This window comes from Cyprinus carpio, chromosome B15 (genome assembly GCF_018340385.1).
Source record: "Cyprinus carpio isolate SPL01 chromosome B15, ASM1834038v1, whole genome shotgun sequence".
In the NCBI taxonomy this organism is placed as follows: domain Eukaryota; kingdom Metazoa; phylum Chordata; class Actinopteri; order Cypriniformes; family Cyprinidae; genus Cyprinus; species Cyprinus carpio.
Genome location: NC_056611.1, coordinates 13,674,347 through 13,699,336, shown reverse-complemented (window position 1 = coordinate 13,699,336; position 24,990 = coordinate 13,674,347). Strand labels below are relative to the sequence as shown.

Below are 24,990 nucleotides of genomic sequence, written 5' to 3'. Positions count from 1 at the left end.
TTTTATTTATCAAGATAGCTTTGGGACAGGCCTTTTTATACTTATAGATTATCATCACACAGATAGTCAAATGTAATGAATTGGAAAAAGTCAAGACAAAATGGCCCTCAAAATCTTTTATTTTCTTATTGAAAAATAAATAAATAAATAATTTATATATATATATATATATATATATAACACACACACACACACAATATAAGTGTGTGTGTATACACACACACACACACACACAATTGCTGTGACCCATTTCTCAGGTCACTTTTTCAAAACTGCTCACAGAGTTCTTCTTACCAAAGTTTCATCAGTGTTTTCAATGTTTTCTCTTGTAAAAGTTCTTTATAAACCAGGAATGACAGCTCTCTACTGTTTAGAAAATACTACAGTACAGTATATGTTACACTACTGTACGAAATTATTCTAGATTTACATGTGGACTGTGTTTTTGGTGTTCTACCACAAGGCTTTAATCAGGTTATTCGCTCAGCTATAACTTAAACCTTTCCTAATTCCTGTTCCTGAATATTATGTTAAATATGGAGCATTTAATGTGTGCATAACTGTTAATAATTTAGGTAAAAGAAGAAAATAAAAGAAACCAAGATGGCTCTTAAATGACCCTGTAGTTGGATGGAAAAAATAAACCATTTTTATATTGACCTTGGCCTTGAATGATTTTTATGAGTTAAAATATCCCTTATCCAAAGCGCACTGGGAGTTTTTATTTATTTATTTATTTTGAACTTCAGCAGTATTATATTTGCTCATGCAGTATATCTTACTCACCACGAGAGGTCACTGTCTACTTTCTAAGTCAGAGGTGTCAAACAGTTCCTGAGTTGGAAAACTTTTTTGAATCTCAGTGTGTAGACATCTATCTTTTTGTTTTTGTCCTACACCTGAGCCTAAGTTTGGGTATTGGATGTGCATACCTATTTTATATTTGTTAAAAATAATTTAAAAACCCTTTCATTAAGGGAGGATGATTTCTGTCAAAGCATTAATATTGTATTAATATTGATAACTGAGACAGACCTCCAATGCAGAGGCACCAAATGTTACTTTTTTATACAGCACGTGCTTTCTATCAGTGTGAGATTCCTGACACATGAGACTTTTCAAATACTGTAATTACAACAGTATTTTTTTCCTCAGAAGCTGCGAACTGTCAGGTAATAAGTTATGCAGCATAGTGGACTCTACTGTCACAGGTGAAGGTGGTGCTACGCAGCCTGTATCCTATCAGTGACAGGTGGATATCTTTGGAGGTGTTTGGCCCTAAAGGGCTGTTCAGGCAGTCAGGATAGGCCCCATGACCCCCTTGGTAAAACAACGGGTTCATTCTTTGCTCCACTGCTGACCTCATTGTCTCTTTGTGAAGTGAAAATCCAGAGTTACATTCTGCTCGCGCTGGTGTGCAGCATCTCTGCTGTGATGGAGGTGAGTGGATGAGAGAGAGTTTGAGCAGCTGCCGCCAGGAAACCCCTGGATCCAAACAACCAGAACATGGTGAGTTTCTCCCATTATGCTTAAATCCAGAAGCATATCTAATAATATGCTTCTTTTGTTAGCAGTACAGATTAAGACAATGTCTGCATTATATTTTCAGTTTATATGAGAATTTAATGCTTGAATGATTCTGTTTGTGCTTTATAAATTCTTCATTTACATTGAAATGAGCATGATTTCTTTTACAGGATAATTTCAGATCTTTAGTGACAAACTATAATATTATTTAACTTGACAATTTTTTTTTATTGTATATATGTTAACAAAGCATGTAAACAAAGGAAGTAGTATTTCTAAAATCAACTCATCACATAGAGTATCACAACACTGCTACTTTTCTTTTTACAGTAATACGTGACAATTTGATAGCTCAAACTTTGTTATTGCTGTGTACAAGATCACTAGATCAGCAAAAGGATATTCACAACAAAACACATTTACCAGTGTTGTGCTCCTTGCTAGCTGTGTTCGATTTTCTAAAGTGTAGTATGATATAGTACACATTATCTAATTATAAATTATTACATGACTTACAACCTCCTACAATTTGTCACAAATATATAGTCTGTCAGTAATTGGCAATGCATTTTTAATCGTATTGTGTTTGCTATAAAAATGTTGACAAAGTATGTTTGTTTGCATAAATAAACAGTACAAACAGGAACACTGAAGTCAATATACATCCATTTACATGACATCAGAACAGTACATCAGATCCACTTATCTATAATATATATATGTAGATATATAGATAGAACAGTGATCAGATCTCTTTTATCAGGGCTTATTAATATTTGGTCATATCAGTGGTTCTATTACAGAGTCTCAGTAGAGAAGCCATGGCAGTGATTGAGAATCCTGTGGTGGTCAGACAGTCTTTCCATCCAGAACATCTGCAGGTGGACAGGATTGAGACGGGCCAGAATAATCCCACCTGGATCAGAGAGCTACCGTTTCTCCATCCAGGCAAGTCTTTTATAACAGTAACACACCTGAGGAGACATCTGTTCCTTTAAAAGCATTTGCAAAGGTCATTAAAATATATTTATAATGTTTATACTATTTTATATACAGTATATATATTATATTATACTGTAGATACATTTCAGTATTATTCTTCTTTATAAGCTTCACTTGAAAAATCATATATAACTGAATTGCTTTTTAGATATTTGTTGAACAACTATTATTATTTTGTTTAGTGTCTGGCAAAGTGTCTGCCCATAAATTGGTGAAAGTGTTTGCAGCTCTTTGTGCACTTTGTCTGCTGGGAGGTGTTGTCATTGGAGTTTGGTTCATAGGTAAGAATTCAAATAATTCAAAAGTTTAAAAGGTTAAATTTGTGCACTTAAAATGTAGAAACACAGAGCACTCAAAATAATGTCTTTAATGTCTCACAGTGAAAATTTTGTTAAGGCCAAACTCAGCACAGAGCCCTGCGAGCCTAGGAGACACTAAAGACACGTCCTTCTGCAATGTAACTGAGGACATCTCTTTGGCAGACCCCAGAAAAGGTATTTGTCCCTTTATTTGCACATTCTGTGAAAACAACAGAGCCAGCAGGTAAACAGCACAGTGGACATTCATCCAAACTCACTGGCACTTTAAACAAAGTGACATAAACAATGACCAACGAAAGCTGTAACAAACACATAAACAAGAGAAGCAAACTAAAGGGAGAGGAAGTAGAAATTAAGTGAAATAAAGTGGACTACATTTTTCAGTAGTGTGACAGTAGTTTTTTCAAGGTAGATATACTGCTAATTTTAATGTCAGAGCTCATGGAATAATCAAACATACACACCTGAACAGTCTTTTCCAACGCTATCTCATGCCAATTCGTACATATTTTACGAGGTGGCTAATTCGTACGAATTCGTACGACCTCACTCGTACGATTTCATACGATTTGGCTAGACCCCAGGAACGGTTAAGTTTAGGGGCGGGGTTAGGTGTAGGTCATTCGTACAAATTCATACGAATGGTGCAACTCGTAAAATACGTACGATTTGGCAAAAATCGTATGAATTTGTACGAGTGTGGTCGTACGAATTCGTACGAATTAGCCACCTCGTAAAATATGTACGAATTGCTGTGAGATCGGGCTGTCTTTTCTCTCATATTTAAGTTACCGTTTGAAAGTCTGATTCATTCTAGTGAATCTGTTCGTCTTAAACGAATACTCCCATACAGTCATGGAATTGGATTTATTATAGTGAATCGTTCATCCTAAATTGTTCTCTCCTTCATAAAAAAAACCCTGAAAAGTCTGATTAATCTTAGGCAATCACTTCTTCTTAAATGGTTACTTAGCGAGCACTGGAAAAATTGATTTTTCTAGTGAATCAGTTCATTAGGACAGTTTGTTAAAATGAACAACACATTCTCACAAAAGCAAAACAAACAAGTGTTGCATTCCAAATCTTCTGAAGCCATACAGTGTCATTATGCAAAGAAGATAGTAAAACAAGGTTTTAATCGCTGAAAATGACCCCGCATGACGCAATCAGTCACGAGACACACAAGGGCCAATAGCATTTCACAACCAAGGCTGACATAAGGCTTCTTCTGGCGGAATTTTTAAATTTTGAGCACAGACTGCAGTGCAGCAGAATAAGCTTTACAGCGGATGGACGCGATCACATCTATTCCTCACAAATCAATCATTTTGCCTCAGAAGACTTGGAATATTAATAGTTTTTAAATAAATTATGACAGTAGTCGTATCTGCCTGTTATATAGGCTATTGTGTTTTACTGACAAATGGTAGGTTTAGGGGCAGGGGTTGGGTTGGGTTGAGTCAAAGTCCCTTTAAAGGTGCCATGTGTAAAAATTGAGGTAAAAATAGCCAAAAAATGACCTACACGCATCAAAAGAATGAGAAGAAATAAGGGCGATGATGTCATTAAAAAAATGTCAAGTTATAGTGCTGCAGAGATATCAACCTTAATTAGCATTAGCATTACTAGCCACGGCCCGACAGGTGTCGTAATACCAGTTTCGGCCATGGGAGGCGGTATGCGGGCAACATTACCACCAGCCAACCTGCAATACACTAATAACTCGCACGGCTTGTGGGCGTACTTGAACCTGATGTCAGTCGTGTGGAAGGTACAGCCCACTACTTCATTTCAGTTCAGGGAAGAGAGCGGAAGGATGGCAGAAGCCCTTGGCAAGAGACACCTACCACCACCACCCGCTACAGGGAAATAACCGCGCTCGGAATCACAAATCAAATCCGATAAGAAAAGGAGCCGAAACAGAGTAAACATCGGCACTGCTTTCCATCGCTGGAGACAACTGATGGACTTGAAAGAAATGAGGTTCGACTCGGAACTTGCAACATTTCTTTTGGATTGGTAAGTAAGATGCTGTTAGTATTTCGCTATAAGTTTGTTTTATATGTTTGCGTATTTTTTTCGGGAAGTTATAACATAGAAATGTATCGAAGGATGTTCGATAAACGTGCTAATGTTAGCGATGGCTAACCGTAGCTGCGTTTGATAGTTAGCTAGCTATAACTTACCCACAGATCCGATCCGGTTTTCACCTGTTATCTACCAAAGCCCGTCTCTACCAAGCTGATGCTAAAATGTAACATTACCTAAGAAGCTTGAAATGTCTTCGATGATAATGAACCCGAGAGAGAGAGAGCGAGAGAGCGCCCCGGCCGCGCGCGCACTCACTCACTATATTCAGAGCGGTCAAGTTTTTGAAAGCGTGTGAAAAGAGTCAATTGCGTGTGTCTCACGGTGAATGCTTGAGAGTTGGCAGCTCTGGTTACGTTGGTTGGCGCTAGCTTGGTCAACATCAGCTGTCTGATGTTGACCAATAATGTTGACAGAATGCTGTCTGTCAAATTAATTTAATTCAAATAATATGTATATAAAACTCAAAATGTAATACGAACAAAACGAATATGAACATATTCACTGGTAAAGGTGAATGGGAGTAGCTTGAAGATGTCATGTTTCAAAATCACTTGACATCACCCAACGTTCCTCTTTAGGCAAAACGTCCTTTAGGCTTCGGCTATGGCTCTAGGGTTGTCGTGAAGGTAGGGGCGGAGCATAGAGACTATGCCGTTTCTCGTTTGTTACTCTAGAGTAGACCAATTCACTTTATTGAGGCATACTGCCCCCATCTGGTATGGAATGTGGAGTATGACTTGATTTTTTTGCCAGACATTACACATGGCTCCTTTAAGACAAGTCATGTCACTTGGCGGCCATCTTTGAAACGCCTCTTTGGCATGCAAGTACAACTCCTATCTCTTTGAATGGGGAAACATCAAGTTCTTTAAATTTCCTAAACGATTACAATTAAATTTCATATTTGAAATCACCAAAGAAATCTGACAACATCTGTGTCATAAATGTTGTTTCTTTTCCACAAATATAGCGTTATAAAAAGCTTATTTTTCAGGCTAAGATCAGCCAGTGTGCATGCGCAGTCCTAAAATGTCTCAAAATGCTGACTGTTTCTATAGCAACCGGGACTTCTCAGTTGCAGTGATGTGCTGACTTCACCAGTTAGCAATTGGCTCTTTCATTCAGAAGGCGGGGCTTCCTGCGATTGAGCAGCCATATTTACATTTACATTTAGTCATTTAGCAGACGCTTTTATCCAAAGCGACTTACAAATGAGGACAATGGAAGCAATCAAAAACAACAAAAGAGCAATGATATATAAGTGCTATAACAACTCTCAGTTAGCCTAAACACAATATACGTAGCAAGAGCTTTTAAATAATATAATAAATAAAAAGAAAACAGATCGAATAGAAAAAGAATAGAGCAAGCTAGTGTTAGAGGTCTTTTTTTAGATAATTGTATAATAAATGAAAAGAAAATAGATAAAATATAAAAAGATTAGAAAGGTAGTTAGATTTTTTTTTTCTTTTTTTTTTTTTTTTTAATAGAATTAGAATAGTGAGAGCAAAAGTTAGAGGGTCAAATAAATATGGAAGAGATGTGTTTTAAGCCGATTCTTGAAGATGGCTAAGGACTCAGCTGCTCGGATTGAGTTGGGCAGGTCATTCCACCAGGAGGGAACATTTAATTTAAAAGTCGTTAAAAGTGACTTTGTGCTTCTTTGAGATGGCACAATCAAGCGATGTTCACTTGCAGAACGCAAGCTTCTAGAGGGCACATAAGTCTGAAGTAATGAATTTAGGTAAAGGGGTGCAGAGCCAGTGGTGGTTTTGTATGCAAACATCAATGCCTTGAATTTTATGCGAGCAGCTATTGGTAGCCAGTGCACATTGATAAACAGAGGTGTGACGTGTATTCTTTTCGGCTCATTAAAAATTAATCTTGCTGCCGCGTTCTGGATTAATTGTAAAGGTTTGATAGAACTGGCTGGAAGACCTGCCAAGAGAGCGTTACAATAGTCTAGCCTGGACAGAACTATTTAAGTTTTATTTAAATGAAAACTAAAACTATTTAAGTTTTATTTTTTATTTATTTATTTGAACTATTTATCGTTGCATTTTCCCTCAATCAAAACTATACTAGTGACATGTCTTGGGTGTTCTATCCACCTTTTTCTTCAGTGCAGAAGTAAACCTATGAGTGAGACTTCCAGTCCATTAGGAGAATAACAACGTGCAGTAAACAGTAAAACTGCACTACAAACCAGTGTGTTCATAATTAAGATAATACATTAAAATAATATGATAAGACACACCAACTTTCAATATCAAGCAGCAAAAAGAACTGTGTTTGGACGCAGATGAGAACGGAAGCCAGACCCATAGAATTTACAAATGGCCACGCCCATTTTTACGACAAGAAAAAGGTGGATAGTCTTTGGTTAAGTGCTCATAAATGTGTAAAAAGTGTAATGTAAATAAAACTGTTGTGACTGTTTACATTTAAAAATCACACCCCAACTATATGCAATAATGGCAATATTATTACCCAATATATAATTTAATTATGTTGATAAAATTCCCAGTACCTTTCGCATAGGCATATTGACGTCAAGGGTTTCTTATTTAAAGCAGTGGAGGACCCTGTACGTTGCAAAATGATGCTAAAAGGGGGAACCTTTGTGTGGTGTATTCACACCAGGAAAGTCCGCTAGTTCACTTGCTTTGGTCCGGACCAAATAAAATGTTTTTTTTGTTTTTGTTTTTTTGGTGTGGTTCGCTTTCACACTTCTCTTTTTGCAGGGGAACCAGAAATTGTAAACAAAAAACACGTGTGCTAAGGACATCCATTCAACCATACCAGAATTTGTTTGCAAGCGGACTGAGACCACCTCTTCAGCTGGGTCTCGGTACCATAGATATACATATCTATGCTCGGTACAGTTGTTTGGTGCACACCCGAGTGCAACTGTTGTATTCACACCTGCCCAAAAGATCGCACCAAAGGGGGAAGCGAACTTGAGTTCGATTCAACTGAACCAAACAAGACAGGTGTGAATACACCCTAAAAGTGATGCCAAGTGGTCCTGACCAAGCATCAATATGTGACAAGCTGGGAGTGAGAACGTGTTGCAAAGACCAGATTAAGAATTCCCCCATTACAGTGTCTTTTGTAACAAACTAGACTGATTTGTACCTGCAATTGTCAACATATCAACAAATGCTTTTATTTGAAATATAGCCTCTAAACAAATTCAGGTAAAATATCATATAACCCGCAGTCCTGTCCACTGTGCTACAGTATGTTGTTTTAGGAGTGATTTTGACTGAATGGGGCTCAGTGTTTTATAGGATCAGTGCTGAGAACTCTCTTCTGGAGATCCAGCTGGAGAAGCTCCTGACGTGGCTGCCTGTATGTTACGAGCGGTGGAACTCTTCTCTGGGAACGCTTGTATGTCGACAGCTGGGCTATCTGAGGTGAGCATGTTGACAGCTGAATCACACACACACACTTGCAGCTCTCAGCACCTTTCACTTGACTACCAGCTGTGGCTGCTTTCTGTAGGTCAACCATTCATAGAGTGACAGCAGTGTTGAAATGTACTTTGAAGTCATGTTCGCTTCTAATTCAAAACGTGACGCGTGCAGCATACAGACACTTCAAGGAATATTAAAGCGATAGTTCACCCACTAATTAAAGTTCTGTCAACTCTCCTGTTAGGTTTCCTCTGTTGAGATATTTTGCAGAATCATGGAGCCATTTCCAAAAACAGCTTTTTCCATAAAATGAAAAGTGAAAAATACTGTCAATCTCCAAAAAGGATGAAAAAAACACAGTCAATCAGGTAGTCTCTCAGGGGTCGAGAATGAACACCTCTCAAAAGAACACCTGCTTTGGCATCCTCTGCGGGTCCATGCGGATGATGTGGCAAAACCATCGGAGCTGCATTTTTAGAATTATGGATTCAATGCTTGTTGAGCCAGCTCTGTCCAGGACATCTTGGTTGGTGACTTTGTCCTGCCAGCCGATCTTCATGATTGACCGGAGGGAGCAATGGTGGAACTGCTCCAGCTGTTTGATATGTCTCCGGTAGAGTGTCCATGTTTCGCAGCCATACAGAAGTAAGGAGAGGACTACTGCTCCGTATACTTTAAGCTTTGTGGAGAGGCGAAGGCTGCTGTGATGTAGAACTTTGGAGCACAGTCTCCCAAGAGCTTGACTGGCCTTTTAGACTCTGGTATTGATCTCCTGGACCAGGGATCCATCGCTGGAGATTGTGCTGCACAGGTACTTGAAGGTGGTAACATTTGAGAGATGGGTGCGATCGATGGTGATGCATTGCTGGTCTGCTGGTACAGGCTGGTATAGAACTTCTGTCTTGCTGAGGCTGATAGTTAAGCCAAACAGCTTTGTTGCTATGGAGAATTTCCTTATATTTATTTGTTACCACCTCCATCCTAGTATATCCCTGCATCTCACTCTATTCTATTCCATTTTATCATCTATAGCACACCTGTTCATACATTTTTTTTTTAATTTATTTGCAATATTTGTTTATTTATATTTCCTTTTTTTTCTTTTTTCTTTTTTTTTTGTCTGTGTGTTGTTGTTGTCTCTGTGTACTGGAAGCTTATGTCACTAAAACAAATTCCTTGTATGTGCAAGCATACTTGGCAATAAAGTTCTTTTTGATTCTGATTCTGATTCTGATTCTGAGAATCTGTCTACGATGGTCTGTAGATGATTCTCTCGATGTGCCATGAAAACACAGTTGTCTGCAAAGAGAGCTTCTGTGAAGAGCCTCTCCAGTGTCTTTGTTTGGCGGCCAGGCGGCAAAGGTTGAACAGTGAGCCGTCGAGACGGTACCTGATGTACACACCCAGGTTCAGGTCTCTCACAGCATGTAGCAGCACTTGGGTGAAAAACAGATTGAAGAGGACACAACCTTGCTTTACGCCATTGGAGATTCCTAACTGATCGATTGGCTCTCCACCTGACAAGACTTCTCCTGTCATGTCGATGTGAAACAGCTGGATCAGTTTGGTGAAATTTGCTGGGCAGCCGAGTTTCCTGAGTTTGACCCACAGGGCGTCTCTGTTGACCATGTCAAATGCCTTGGTCAGATTGATGAAAATCATATAGAGAATCATGTTCTGTTCTAGGCACTTCTCCTGCACCTGTCTCACAGTGAAGATCATGTCAATGGTGCTGCGATCTGGGCAGAAGCCACACTGTGACTCAGGCAGGTTCTGTTCATAGACTGATGTCAATAATCTGTTGAGCATAATGGATTTCCAGTTAGTGGTCCATTGGCAGACAGCTTTTCATCCAGCGTGGACTGAAACTTGTGAAGGTAGGAAGGATCTTGGAGTCTGAGAATGTTGAATGCTGAGTGTATGACCTTAGCACGCCTTGGGTGGTGAGGGACAATGTGCAGCTGGAGTATAGCTCTAATTAGACTGTGGTCCATCCAGCAGTCTGCTCAACCTCATGGCCCTTGTGACAAGGACGTCTCGGATGGTAGGGTAGGCGGATCTTCATGAGCCTCTCGTTGATTCCCAAAGGGAGGTCAGGAAGGTTCTTTAGCAGGCTGTTCTTGATGGCCAATCCAACGCCATGGATCCTATCTTCATTTTGGGCTTTTCCTAACCAGAAGAACGTATATCCACTGGTAACTTCAGTGAGAGATCCTTCGTCAGGGAGGCGTGTTTCACTGAGGGCTGCTATGTCAATGTTGTAGCCTGCGAGCTCTTTCTCAGTAGGAACTACTTTTTTTAAATTCTATTGTGGTAAAGTAGTGCATGATCTGACAGCTACAGTCAACAGCGAGAAATTTGTTTTTGAAGGATATGAGAATGATGTTGAAACTCTACTTTTAGATAAACTATATTAACAAAACAATGTTGCAAGTGGTGAGATTAGTCAAATAATATCTCCTTTCAGGTTATCAAAGCACAAAGGAGTGAATCTGACTGATATTGGGCCAAACTACACAGATGGATTTGTTCAAATCACCTCAGAACACCAAAGCAATTTGGAGAGTTTATGGCGTTTCAGGTATTTAAGATCAATACAAATAATTTTAATTTACATGAGCTTCCAGAACTACACCTGTCACATGTTTTTTTTTTTTTTATAGGGGAAGCTGTAGTACAGGAAAGGTTATAGCACTTAAATGTTTTGGTGAGTCTAAGCTTACTTAATATGTACCTGTAAGTCTGAAATAATCTGAAATCTGTCTGAGGCAGAGCGCTCGTTGTTTGCTTTGTAGAGTGCGGGACCAGAGCAAAGTTACATAGGATTGTTGGAGGAGTGGAAGCCACTCTTGGCAGATGGCCCTGGCAAGTGAGTCTCTATTACAGTAACCGCCACATCTGTGGAGGATCCATCATCACCAACCAATGGATAGTTACAGCTGCTCACTGTGTCCACAAGTAAGATTCAGCATTTACAATAACTATGAATAGATGAATCTCACAAAACATGTCAAAAACCTAAACCAGAACTCCAAAATCAAAATTAAAAAATAAGAAGAGGAATAAAATATTCAGGTAAATTATGTTTAAAGGAATAGCTCCCCCAAAAATGAAAATTTGCTCACTCACAGGCCATCCAAGATATAATATTATTATTACATGTATATTATTATTATTATATTACTACATTAAGCTAACTGTGACTTATAGCACTTGCATATCATTGCTCTTTTGTTGATTTTTATTGATTTCATTGTCCATTGTCCTCATTTATAATCCCCTCATTTGTGGGGAAGTCGTGGCCTAGTGGTTAGAGAGTTTGACTCCTAACCCTAAGGTTGTGAGTTCGAGTCTCAGGCTGGCAATACCATGACTGAGGTGCCCTTGAGCAAGGCACCGCAACCCCAACTCCTCGGGTGCCGCAGCATAAATGGCTGCCCACTGCTCCGGGTGTGTGTTCACTGCTGTGTGTGTGCACTTTGGATGGGTTAAATGCAGAGCACGAATTCTGAGTATGGGTCACCATACTTGGCTGTGTGTATTTGGATAAAAGCGTCTGCTAAATGACTAAATGTAAATGAATTTGTTTCCTTATCGGAAAAGATGTGTAGAAATTTAGCATTACATCACTTGCTCACCAATGGATCCTCTGCACCGAATGGGTGCCGTCAGAATGAGAGTTCAAACTGCTGATAAAAACATCACGATAATCCACACAAATCCAGTTCATCAATTAAGGTTTTGTGAAGTGAAAGCTGCTTGTTTGTAATAAATCCATCAAGGCATTTGAACTTTAAAAGATTTAAACCGCCAACGTTTTCCCTGGAGAAAGTAATATTATGGATAGAGGACTTGTATTTTAGCCGAAAGCAATGAGTAGAAGTTAAAAGCACCTCAATGATGGATTTGTTATGTCACATTAATTAATGGACTTGAGTAATGTGAATTACTATTATTGTGATGTTTTTATCAGCTGTTTACATTCTGATGACTTCCTTTCATTGCATGTCATCCAATTCTAAGCAAGTGACTCAATGCTAAATTTCCCCAGAACTGTTCCAATGAAGAAACAAACTCATCTACATATCTTGCATGGCCCAAGAGTGAGTAAAATTTTCAGCACAACACCATATATTTGAAAAACACTTTATAAACCCTGAAAGGACATGTTTTTGTGAGACTTACCCACCACTGTAACTGTGTAGTTGTTGACAGTAGTGAATGTGGGGTGTTGAATACAAAAGGTCCAGGATTAAAAAGATGACAGGCACTGCAATATAATACATAATGTCACTAGAGTTTCCAACTGTTACACATTGGTCTGTAAAGGAATTTATTATAAGTCGATTAAATATGTATATCATCTGATTTGCTTGCTTATTGAAGCTACAGGCTACCTCAAGTGTCCAGTTGGGTGGTTTATGCTGGTTTTGTAACCAGCAATTCGGCTAAACTGGCTCAATACCAAGGCTTAGCTGTGGAGAAAATAATCTACAACAAGAATTACAACCACAGGACTCATGACAATGATATCGCTTTGGTGAAATTAAGAGCTCCTTTGAATTTCTCAGGTAACCAATAATCAGTAAATGTGTCACTGTGTGTAGCATGTAATATCTAGACTATGAGTTATTTCAGGTTTTAAACTTACTTTTCACACCCAGACACCATCAGACCTGTGTGTCTACCTCAGTATGATTATGATCTACCAGGAGGAACCCAGTGCTGGATCTCTGGTTGGGGATATACACAGCCAGATGATGGTACTGTTTTTCTACAAATGCGTATTTAAATGCATGTATATTAAAGTTCTTGTATGTTTTAGGAGTGCTAAAAGCTGTCAAAAGGCATCGTACTGTATGTAAAAGTGAATTATCAAATCATTTTTTTTTTAGTTCATATACCAGAGATTCTCAAAGAAGCACCAGTTCCTTTAATAAGCACAAAGAAATGCAATAGTTCTTGCATGTACAATGGAGAGATCACCCCTCGAATGCTCTGTGCAGGATATACAGAAGGAAAAGTAGATGCATGTCAGGTGAGCTTCATGCTTCTCAGTGTTTTTTTTTTTTTTTTTTTTAATATATGACATGTATATAATAAATTTGTGAGAAGACGTAGTCATGATCATGAATCTTCATTTTCTTAGGGGGACAGTGGAGGTCCTCTGGTTTGCCAGGATGAGAATGTCTGGAGGCTGGTTGGTGTTGTTAGCTGGGGAACAGGCTGTGCTGAGCCAAACCATCCAGGAGTTTATACCAAAGTGGCTGAGTTTTTAGAGTGGATATATGAGATTATAGAGGTAAGTAAATGAAGAGACAGACATCAGTGACCCTTGAAACATAAACTTAAGCTGTTAATGGATGTAGGCCTACTATTATTATCTACTCTTATATCTTGATTCCTGTCCTAGAGCTACTAAAGACTGATGTTTGATAGTAGAAGAGAAGAGAAGAATATCCTGAACATTTTTTAAATTGTGTACTTATTTTATTTATAATATTTTATTATATAAAGCCTCAACATTTACACAGAAAGGTATGATTACGTTTTGATGTATGTACATTGCATGTTTACTGTATGTTGTGCTATTTAAGAAAAATTGTGGTTTTAAAATAAATGTTTAACATTTACAACACAGAGGAAAATGTGAGCTCTTCTATTTTTTTTCAACAACAACAACAATAACAAAAACCTCCCACAGACACTCCACCCAAAAAAAGAAAACAAGTTTCAGTTGTGTCAGATCAGATGTCACTATTGTAAATATACTTTTGCACGTTTTTTTTTTTGTGACTGTCTGGAAAGCCTAATCAAGATTATTTAATTAACGTGACTTTACAAGTTCTAACACCAATTTCATCAAGAAAGTCTGGCTCCTATATCAAGCCAGCGTCCGCTGCCCTCACGTACAAACTGTTACTTTTCTCACCGATGATAAGCCCGGTCCAATCATAGTCGCTTGTGATTATGCGATACGATTTACGATTACATTTGCTACCATAGCTAGAAATCATTAGATGAATCACCGAACTATTGTACGTTTTTAAAGAGTTTATAAACGTCTTCAGTAAGACAAAAACCTTATATTCTTTGGACCCAGCTTTCTGATGCCCCTTGCAACCATGTAGGTATAAGGAAAGGGTTATTTTGACTAACGGTAAACAACACCATCTACCGGAAACCTAGGAACAGTGCATGTATTAGATTCGTTTCTATGGTAACGTTTGAGTTTCGAAAGGGCGAAAAGCTTGTCCTGGAGTGACTAACGTTAGCGCTTTTACAAATTATTGTCGTGTAAGACACCAATATTCCAAGCATTTGTTACTAAATATTGTATCTGTTAAAACATCCGTCTACTTTCTAAACAGTCTTCATATTAACCACTCAGCAACGTGAGTAACGTTACACTTGGATATTTAACTAGCATTCCGTTTAGTTGTTAAAGTAACGTTAGTTCGGTTCGTTCTGAGCATGGACATCCCTGGCTATGATAATAAGGCAGCTCTGCAGCAGATGAATCAGTTTTGGTCGATGTTAGATGACATGTCTCAGAATAATCCGGAGGAGTACAGGACCTTCATTGAACGGCAGTTACGGGAGGGAGCGGAGTTTCACTCACCGCCGCAGCCGCACGCCTGCATCCGCACTCCTCTTCTGGTAAACTACACCTTTAACCTTTGATGAGACTCTGTTATGACCTACAAAAATACCACTACATGTATATGAGAGCAGTTTAAGAGGCCGTATTATTTGATTTGATTGCATAAACATGCTTTTCGCATAGTTAATAGTTTGAAATAATTTCTGAGTAACGTTAAATTAAAAAAGACTTTCTCTCTGATTACTTTTTTTTTTTTTAGGGAGCAAAGGAAGGAATATTGTACATTAACATGTGCGGTTGGAAACGTGTACCAGCGCCCACATCTTACAGTGACCCTATTCCTGTGTGTGGAGGACGATTGGAGACAGTGACTGAGGAGAAAGGTAAAACAATCTCACCCTTAACAATTAAAATTACTAAATGCTTTCAAAATATTTTCTTTCGAACCAAAAAACTCACTTTTTAGGTGGCATTTGTTCCATGCATTGGTTCATATTCCAGTCTAAGTAACTCACCGACTAATCTACTTGATTTTCTCCTTTGATTAATCTCCTTAGACTTGATTCTTACATTAATATCTAATCTCCTGTGTGTTTTACAGAGCAATACAGTGTCGTTGATGTTGCCTTCAACCCTGAGGTTCTACAGATGGCAGAAAAAGACAAACATGAGAAAGAGAAGCTTCAGCTACTTGCTCTGAACTTCATCCAGCAGCAGCATGATCTGAATCTGTCCCAGAGCTACAAACTCACCAAAGACAAACTCAAAGGCAGAATTCAGGATTTGAAGCAGCGTCTCACGTCACCACAAATGTGCAGATCTTCTGCCAAAACCCCACAAACTGAACCAGGTAAACTATATACTTTTGAAACCTGGAGACAGCCTGAGCCTCATCCCATACTGAAGTGATTTTGAGGATTGCAGTGCAACATTCATTGATTCTACCTCTCTTTGTGTAGCCCCATCACTCCTACAGCAGATCTCCTCACTGCGGCTGGCTGAGAGTAATGAGGACTCAAGCATCCAACTGAACATAGAGCAGGAGAATAAACCAGCCCGATCAGGTCTCATTGAGGTGATCTCCAGCACAGAATCAGACCAGTCGCAGCCACAACAACCCAAGCATCATCTCACAGTCTGTCCTGATGGCAGCAGCTCATCTAGGAGCCTGCAGCTGAACGTTGAGCTTCCTGGGGTGAGATCTGTGTCACAGTGCCAGCTCAGCATCTCTCAGGTCAGTGTGTAGGGTTTTAATTTAATTTAATATTATTTTATCTGTTTTTTGTTATGCTGTTGGAACTACTGTAAATTGAATTTTCCACAGTGCTGTTTTAACCTTTGCACAGGCCTTATATTGTTCATACTTTTTGAAGGTTTTTCTTTGTGCTGTGGATTCAATAAGGGGTTGGTTTTTATTATTTAGGGTGATATTCTCCTGGAAGTAGAAGACCTTTATTATCTTCATCTACAGTTTCCTGAGTTGGTCAAGGAGGAGACATGCACTGCAACGTTTAATAAGAAGAAACAAATTCTAAATGTTACAGTGGCTGTGTTATGAGAACAATTATTTATCCAGAAAATGAGAATGTAAACACTATAGTTGTATTACTTACTGTTGTCTCCAGGATCAATAATCATGCACTGAAATTCATGGTTGCATCAGTAATTATATGCATAATTTTTGGCCTCAACAGGTATATTTTATAAACAGATAGACATCTGTTCATAAAATTTTAAGACCGTTATAGAGATTAAGTAGGGATGCACCAAAATAAATTCTGTTATAAGCCAACAATTGTTCCATGTTATTGCTGTCGAAATAAAATTATTAATTTAAATAATTGTTTGATGTTAAAATGATTTAAAATCTCTCATTTTAAAATGAATTTAGACATCACATTTATACTTAATTTTAGATATGCTGAAGTAAATGTTAGTATGGAAAATGAGTATAAACTAAATAAAAAAATTAAATAACCATATAAATTAAATATCCAATATCAAAAGAGTCTCTAATATCAGCAGATAACCAATTTGACACACAAAAAAGCCTCCATCTGTGCACAGAAAGCCTTTAATAAAAGGTGGACAAGTGTCAACTGTATTTGCATTTACAACACAGATACAAAACACTGCGGACAGACATGCAAACTTGATAGGAAAAGTACAATCATTTTCAAAAGGAATATTTCAATATGTTGAAATGTTACAAATTTTTACAAATAAAGTGGTGCCTGCTTTTACCACCGCTTATTTTCTAAGGATAGTCAAGAAAGGTTGACATACATTTTAGTGAAAAATATATTAACGTGAATGTGCAGACATTTTTGATTATATGTTCTCTTAAAATGGTATTTTTCTGGCAGGACAATACATGCACACAATGTGTGAGATGCTTGTCACAGTTTGGCAATAATGCAACATGTTTATTATTTGTCACTGCACAAGACACATACAGTTTTAAATAATCTTCTTTTCTTGGTCACTTATCACTAGGCATTGCTGACATACATACTAGCTTTTGCAAAACAAAATGTACCGTAACCTCAGTACACTCAAAAACATAATCTGCATTTAGCTGTAAACCATTTTTTAATAACCTTAAAAACCATTCTTCTTTCATTCTTCAAAATGCATATACACAATTTTACAAACACGTGCCTGCTGTAATGACATAGTTAACTGGTTCAGTGAGATTCACAGTTAGGACATGACGAAGGCTTCAGAGTTTTGTAGGGATGAGGTATATGTAGGGTAAAACATACATTCTGAATGGATCAAACCCTCATGCTCTATCTCCCCTCTCCATGATCCTCCTCCACCCATGCAACGATCTTCCCTTCCCATCCAGGAATAACAGCATTGTCCTGAAACACCTGAAAGATGCCACATATTTAGAGAAAATCAATACTGATATGTTGGAATATTGAATTACTCATGATTGGTTGTGCTTTTACCTCTTCCTTCACCGTTCCGAACTCTGGATCCAGAGATTTGAAGTGATATCTAAAAAAGCCATGTCTATCCACAGCTGCCTTGAAGTCCTGTAGCGTAACCTCCCCCAGCCTATCAATAAATAGTTCATATTTAGATCAGGAGACTTGTGGATTAAATCTCTATATGATGATGCTATGATGTCATTATTGATGTCACCTCTTAGGGATGTTGACTAGGAAGGGTGTGAGAGAGCGATCTGTGTAGTAGAGTACTTTGGTTGAGGCTGCCGCACTGAGAACAGGGCTGCTGTGAGAATGAGCCATCTCTGGGAAAACAATAATGAAAACAAGTTTAAGTCATGTAAATAGATAAAGGTTACAGAAAAGCGATTAATTGGTCTAAAAAGTGAGACCCTGCATGATTTTCTTGGAGAATAACATTTTGTAGTGACTTACTTGAGCTTGATGGCCATGATTCTCTGTCTGTGTGATTGGCTTTTCGTCCAGGAGACCTGGTTGAACCCTGTGGTGGTATAAAAGTTTGTAAAGTTGGCATGAAATTAAAAATTCATCCTATTTTCTAAGTGTATGTTGAACTTGTGAACAATTTATCAGTCCATATATTTTTAAATATTTCGCCCTTTTTAATGTTTATTCAAAAATAACTAAAATGACTAAATATAACTAAAATGTAGGCATCATCTTGCCGAGACAATTAGGACTTCAGAAAATGATAACTACTGATATGCTAGAAAAGTACGTCCTTGAAACAGAAGTTTTGTAACTCTGAATCAGTTGCATCACAAAATGATTCACTGTTTCAAAGTGGATGGCGTATTGTGAATCAGTTGTTGCAGATCAAGATTTCAAAGCTACTTTGTAGCGGGTTCGTAAATCATTTTGCAAAGTTAAAGATTCGCAATTAAAAATGATGGTTTGCAAAACATTTGATTTAGATCAGAACTCTAACTTTAGCACATGGATCGCGAATCATTTGAATAAGATCGGGATTTCAGAGTGTTTTTGTGAATCATGGTGCATAGAACCAAGTCCCTGTATTATACTTCACAGTTAGATGGACTTCACAATACAAAAGAAAATATCTGTCGCTACTTGCTTCCGTTTCATAGCAACTTTAATGCATATTTACTGTAATGCAGGATTGGATACAGGTAAAGTTTGGCCTTGCCTTTCTCTCCTGCCTTTTCTTGCTCTCCGTGGTGTGGAGGCGGTCCACCAGACTGGCTACACCCTGCTCCAGTGTGTCCAGTGTGTGGTGCTGTGGGTCATGACCACTGAAACTGTCCCTCAGACTGCGCAGAGCATCGCGCACCAGCTGTAGCTCATCCCCCTGATGCACACATCCAGCCAGAACCAGAGAAAAAACAATACACACATTTATAACAAATTAAGCAAATTCTTTTTAAAATAAAGAATGCCATGACTCACCATTCTGTGTTGGAAAACAGCGGAGGATGTGTCCATCATGTGACTGTAGCCATTATTCTCACATCCTGACAACTGGAGCAGACAGTTTGGTATTGTTAATGTAGAACACTTCAAATTTGCCGTATCCACATTTGATGGGAATCAGGGAATGTCTAAGAAATACAAAGCTAAATACATTTAGGAAGGTCAGGAGACTGTTGGTGTGCTATGTTCCCCTCTAGTGGAATAAATTACAGCTACAGAGCGTTTATGTATTATTGCAATATAAAAATTTTGTGTAGGATGTTCATATATTGCATAAATAGGCCCCATTTTGCGTTAGTAGTTCTTTCAGTTACCCTGTGATAGCTTTCACTGATCCTGCGCAGTGCATCATCCAGTTTTGACTGCTGCTGCTGAAGAAGTCTGTCTTTCTGCCCGAGTTCTTTCTAAAGAGACAAGTGCATGTGACAGAAGAAGTATTTTCATGAATGTACTATATAGACCAGCGGGTTGGCAAATAAATTGCAGCAAAACCTGCAGAGAACTAACATGAACACTAAATGGATTCAAGCATATGATTAGGACGAATCTGCTTACTTTGTATTCACTCAGCAATCTGTTTCGTTCGCTCAGCTTCCTTTCTAGTTCCACCTGAAAAAAGAAAACTGAATAAACCTTCATATATTTGACACATTTATAAAGAAGAATCAAATGCATTTGCTTGTATTTTTTGACTAATTTTAATTTAGAGTTGACGTCAGACTCACATTCTGTCCCTCCAGCTCCTCTCTGGCCATGCTGGATCTGAGCAGCTCCTGTTTGAGTTGCAGTACTGAGTCCTCCTGCACAGACATTCTCTGCTGCAAGGCATCCTGGGTAAACAGATGGACAGTCAGGAACAAACCTTAATTATCCCAAATGGCAACAAATCTGGTATACAATGCAAAAGCTAATGATGAAATTAAAGAAGTGAATAAATATCCAAACTTCTATAATATAATTATATAAATTAATGTCTAGTTTAAATGTTTTTTATTATATTTTGTATAAACACACACAAACATTTTATATATAAACATGTTACACTAATTTTCACATGGTCTCACCTTTATAGCCTGCAGATTACGTGCCTCCTGCTTGTATCTTAAAAGTTCTCTCTGCAAAAAAAACCACAAACTGTATTATGTTTAGCTTTTTTAAATATATATCTGTCTATTATATTCAGTAATTTTTGATTATCAATAATCATTTTTTCAGAATTTAAATTGACCTTCAGATCTAAAGACTCCTCCATACTCTGGTCCAGACGACTGCGGATTAAAATCTTCAATAGCAGGATAAAACAAATATATCATTACCATAATAGCCTGTAAATGAGACATGCACCGTTTCTTACATTATTCCTAGGAAAGCACAGAAAAGCAGAATGATGGATTACCAGCTGTTGCTCTGAGCTGGTACTGTCTCCAAAGCTCAGAGTAGATGTTTGCTCATCCTCAGGTAGAGACCCATGCAGCAGTAAGGCCTGAATGAAGATGTGTACGTGAGCATGAGGTCTCTAAAGCACTGAGATACTGTGAGTAAAACTAGACTACTAGCCGTGAACATATGCTGTTGAACCAAGAGTCGTCCAAACAACAGACATCATGTGATCAGCCTCAGATTCTGTTTGATGATTAGACTAACCAGCTTCTTTTTTCAAAGCTGTATCTTCCTTATCGGTCTCCTTAATATCTGGACTTTTATGTCTCTTCTAATTGCATTAGATATATAAGATTCCTTTTACAAAAACGTTAATATGCAGCAAATAAAAGCAGCCTTTGAAAATTATAGTAGTAGTAATTACATTTTTAAATATTTTATATTTTTGATATATATATATATATATATATATATATATATATATATATATATATATATATATATATATATATATATATATATATATATATATATATTTAAAGCAATATATTAACATATGTATTATAAATACACACAGTTAAATCATATTTTCACATTATATAATCAAAAGTTTTGGGGTATGTAAGATTATTATTATTATTATTATTATTATTATTATTATTATTATTGAAATATTACAATTTACAAACCAATATTTTATATTCATATTTAATATGTAGTATTCATATTTCATATTTACTCCTTTCTTCTGTATCACGTGATGTTTCAGAAATCATTCTGATATGCTGATGTGCAAGAATTATTTCTTATTATTATCAGCGTTGAAAACTTTACTGTGTAAAAGGGTTTTATGGAAACTGATACATTTTCTTCAGGATTCTTCAATAAATAATAATTTCAATATACAGTATTTATTTTTAAATTTGAATCTTTTGTAACATTGTTTCATTACTGTAACTATTGATCAGTTGTAATGCATTATAATTTTAATAGAGAACAAAATGAAAAAATCTTACTGGCTGTAACCTTTTTTTTTTTTTTTTTTTTTGTATAATTTGACATAAAAAAACCTGATGTAGCAAGACACCCATATAAATGTGTACAGTTAACTCACCTGAAGCCTTGTCACCATTTTCCTGGTCTCCTGCATCTCCTTCTCCAGCTGTTCCTGCTGGGCACATAACTGTTCCTCCCATGTGCTGCTTTCCTCTTTCCCAGCATGCTCTGGGCCAGGAGACGGCTCGGTGGCTGAGGATTTCACTACATCCTCTTCAAAGGAAACAAAAACATTAGAAACAGAATAGAAAGTAGGGTCAAATAGGAAAAGCATCCTACCTAGGCTTTGTGGTTGCTCCGTGTGGTTTCCAACTATCTCTCCTGAATCTTCAGATTTGGCAATAATATACTCCTCCTTGGGTGTGTGTGCTGGACTGGATGAACTGAGACTGGAGAAATGTTGCAGAGAATCAGTGAAGAAGATAACCATTTGAATGGTTCTAGTTATCATGTAACCACCTGGAGTAATTTGATGACAATCAAAGACTTTTGTGTATGTAAGGTATATTATGTTCACTTTAATCACATGTAACTGAACTAAAAAATGGGGAAATTCTAGTTACAATAGACATGTCACCATTCTCATCCAGGTTTTCAGTTTCAAACCACACTAATACAGTTCCAGAGCATTCCTAAGCCACATGCCATTCATCTGTTTTCAGTAAAGATGAAATGAGAGATTATCTCCAACACCCCTAGCAGTTCCTCTAGCACGGGAATATGATATTGAAGTTGAGATATTTCTAACAAAGAAATGAAGATAGAATGAAGTCTGTCACACAGAATAAGACACAACGCAGCTCTCTCAGTTGATTAGCATCATCAATTCAATCTTGTTTGCATAACTGATTATGACATTTTGATAAGGACTATTAACCGGGATTACATCTTCTTGATTAAGCTTCTGAAAATGACTACTTAAAGGGATGTGTACACAAGCATGAAATTACTGCAGAATGCTGCTCTGAGGGGTGTCATGTTACTGCATGTTGATTATTTATACAATGAGGAGCATGCTGCTTTATTGTAAACCACTCCAGATATAAAATATAATCTGAATGGTTCATTTCAAACCATTCATTCTGCACTGTACTTTACATTCACAATGCATTATGGACAATTGGTTTGTTTTGTTTATTTACAACAGAAACCTATTGACATGATTAGTTTCATAACCCATTTTATTTTGTTCTAAGCTGTGGGGATAAAATAAGAAGACGTTTCAGTAACTCTTTCTGCAGCTTGCATGATTACGCCAATTTGTAGTGTGACGTTATTGTCTTATTGAATCATTCACTCAACCATTTCATTTAAAACAATGATTCATTTAGTAACAAACTACTGAATGTCTTTCTGAATTAATAACTGAATCATTCTCTCAACTGCTTTGTTGAACACTGATTTATTCAGTTAGGACATTATTGTGGGTTTTGCTCAGAGACTTGTAATATATTTTTATGGGCGGAGCAAAAATAGACAAAGTAACTGCCAATATATTGTATTTAAAATGTAAGTTATTCTAAATTAACTTGTTGTTTATTGAACTGTTGCATAAAAGCAATATCATGTGCTGTTGGCCTGAATGTGGATGTCACACGAACACTTTCAAACCAAGCAGCTTATTATTGGTCAACATGGCAAATTCAGCTCACACTAAATTTCTTATTAAAATGACTGGATTTTGACCTTGCATTTTTCTATTTATTTTTTATCTACCCTGTATCTCACGTTTTTCAATGCAAGAACATGTTCTGTGTAAATAATCTCTTGGCCATGCTGTTATGAACAACATCACTCTTACTCGTGTGATATTCCATGAATATCCACTGCCATACCATATATAACAAATTTCTACTTACTGTTTTTGAGGCTGGTCCAAACTGACAAAGTAGCCTGTTTTATAATAAATTAATGGCTCTAACACAATGAAACATTTACAAGTGAGAACACTTGTATGACCTCTTTATGAGGTACTGTGTATAAAAACCCATATAACTGTCAACATATCAATGTGTAGATAGTGGATTCATATATCTGAGCATCTACAGAGCATGCAGATGGCACTGACCATATTGAAATCAGTGATTCCCAGTTGCTAGGTGATTTCACAATAGCAGCCAACACCCACACATCAATCACAATTAAGACATACATTCAGAGGGAGAGTTATAATATTCATGTACAGCCACAAATAATAACACATATTGCAGTCAAATGAAGAAAATGATAGACAATAGTACGAATCTGATTGCCTAGGATATCCGAAATGGAATGGAATAGAAGATGGACACAGAAAGAAAAAAATGAGAGAAGGGGGGTGCGGAATTTCATTCATACCATTTCATTTGTTTGGCTCCCATGATGCTATTTGCCCTTTTAACCTCCCATTCTGATCCAGCCCAACCCGTAGGGTTCGAGGAAGCAGCAGTGTGTCATCAACATAGCACACGGCACAGCGCCGGTCCAAAGGGTGTGCACATCAGAGACCCGCTCTCAAATCCAGTGTCCACGTAGCTGCCAGTCTAGTCTGATGGAGATGATGTTGGAGAACAGATCCCTGCCCATGCGAATGTCTCGGTCTGTGTGAACCCAACCTGCTTGTTTGGCAGGTCTTCCTTTGGACAGTGCTGTAAACCCTGATTAAATGGGTATTCCTACAGACTCAACGTTGAAAATCCAGATCAGAGGCAGCATGTGTTTCTATGATAAGAAGCATGAGGTAATCCTGTTTTCAGTTCTGAGCCACAACAGGGGAGAAAAGAGCTTTTGAATGGTCTCCCGTCCCCTTTCTTGAATCTCTAAAACATCTTCTGTGACTCCTGTTTCTCATTCTCCCTGTTTTTGTGCCTCTCTCGAGGCAGTTTTAAGGTATTTTTTTCTCTGTCCTTCTGGTTCTCTTCGCTCCTCGTCTTCCCCCTCCCTTGTCCCTTTTTTTTCAGGAGTCAGACATGGTTCAGCCCAGCTCTGTTTACCCTCCCCTCCTCCATCTTCACCCCTCCCTTTCGCACACAGCAGTGGGCTCCGGGATGGAGGGGGGTGAGTGGGTGTGGGCAGGATGAAAAAATGGGTGTCTCCAGTAAACCATGCTGACTGGATATGTCCTCTGTGTGAAGATGAGACACTTTAAATAACCAGTTCCATAAAACCACAAACATCATGGTTATGATTAGTGCTTGATTCAC

At 37.8% G+C, this 24,990-nt stretch overlaps 2 protein-coding genes and 1 pseudogene across 2 annotated transcripts; 2 read left to right on the top strand and 1 right to left on the bottom strand.

The window, feature by feature from the left end:
- The first annotated feature begins 430 nt into the window (after window positions 1-430).
- Window positions 431-13,994, top strand: LOC109071324 (annotated as a pseudogene).
- A 354-nt stretch (window positions 13,995-14,348) lies between these two features.
- Window positions 14,349-16,772, top strand: LOC109071334 (PIH1 domain-containing protein 2-like). The gene is made up of 5 exons (XM_019087793.2): window positions 14,349-15,019; window positions 15,223-15,346; window positions 15,565-15,813; window positions 15,923-16,197; window positions 16,387-16,772. The coding sequence occupies exons 1-5, from the start codon at window positions 14,834-14,836 to the stop codon at window positions 16,519-16,521; spliced, it is 969 nt and encodes a 322-aa protein (XP_018943338.1). The 5' UTR covers window positions 14,349-14,833; the 3' UTR covers window positions 16,522-16,772.
- A 249-nt stretch (window positions 16,773-17,021) lies between these two features.
- Window positions 17,022-24,755, bottom strand: dixdc1a (DIX domain containing 1a). The gene is made up of 15 exons (XM_019087792.2): window positions 24,146-24,755; window positions 22,088-22,197; window positions 21,867-22,021; window positions 20,769-20,855; window positions 20,601-20,654; window positions 20,437-20,487; window positions 20,098-20,202; window positions 19,928-19,981; window positions 19,687-19,776; window positions 19,349-19,420; window positions 19,089-19,250; window positions 18,356-18,422; window positions 18,117-18,225; window positions 17,921-18,029; window positions 17,022-17,839 (listed from the first exon to the last, which is right to left on the bottom strand). The coding sequence occupies exons 1-15, from the start codon at window positions 24,166-24,168 to the stop codon at window positions 17,756-17,758; spliced, it is 1,332 nt and encodes a 443-aa protein (XP_018943337.1). The 5' UTR covers window positions 24,169-24,755; the 3' UTR covers window positions 17,022-17,755.
- Window positions 24,756-24,990: the final 235 nt, after the last annotated feature.

Bases quoted from the DNA above. Each gene is read 5' to 3' on its own strand.
- dixdc1a (XM_019087792.2), bottom strand. From the start codon at position 24,168: ATGGGAGCCAAACAAATGAAATG. The intron at 20,488-20,600 runs GTCAATTTAAAT...TTTTTTTTGCAG, and splicing joins AGGAGTCTTTAGATCTGAAG to AGAGAACTTTTAAGATACAA. The intron at 19,251-19,348 runs GTGAGTCATGGC...TGTGTGCATCAG, and splicing joins CTGTTTTCCAACACAGAATG to GGGGATGAGCTACAGCTGGT.
- LOC109071334 (XM_019087793.2), top strand. From the start codon at position 14,834: ATGGACATCCCTGGCTATGATAATAAGGCAGCTCTGCAGCAGATGAAT. The intron at 15,814-15,922 runs GTAAACTATATA...CTCTTTGTGTAG, and splicing joins AACCCCACAAACTGAACCAG to CCCCATCACTCCTACAGCAG. The intron at 16,198-16,386 runs GTCAGTGTGTAG...TTTATTATTTAG, and splicing joins GCCAGCTCAGCATCTCTCAG to GGTGATATTCTCCTGGAAGT.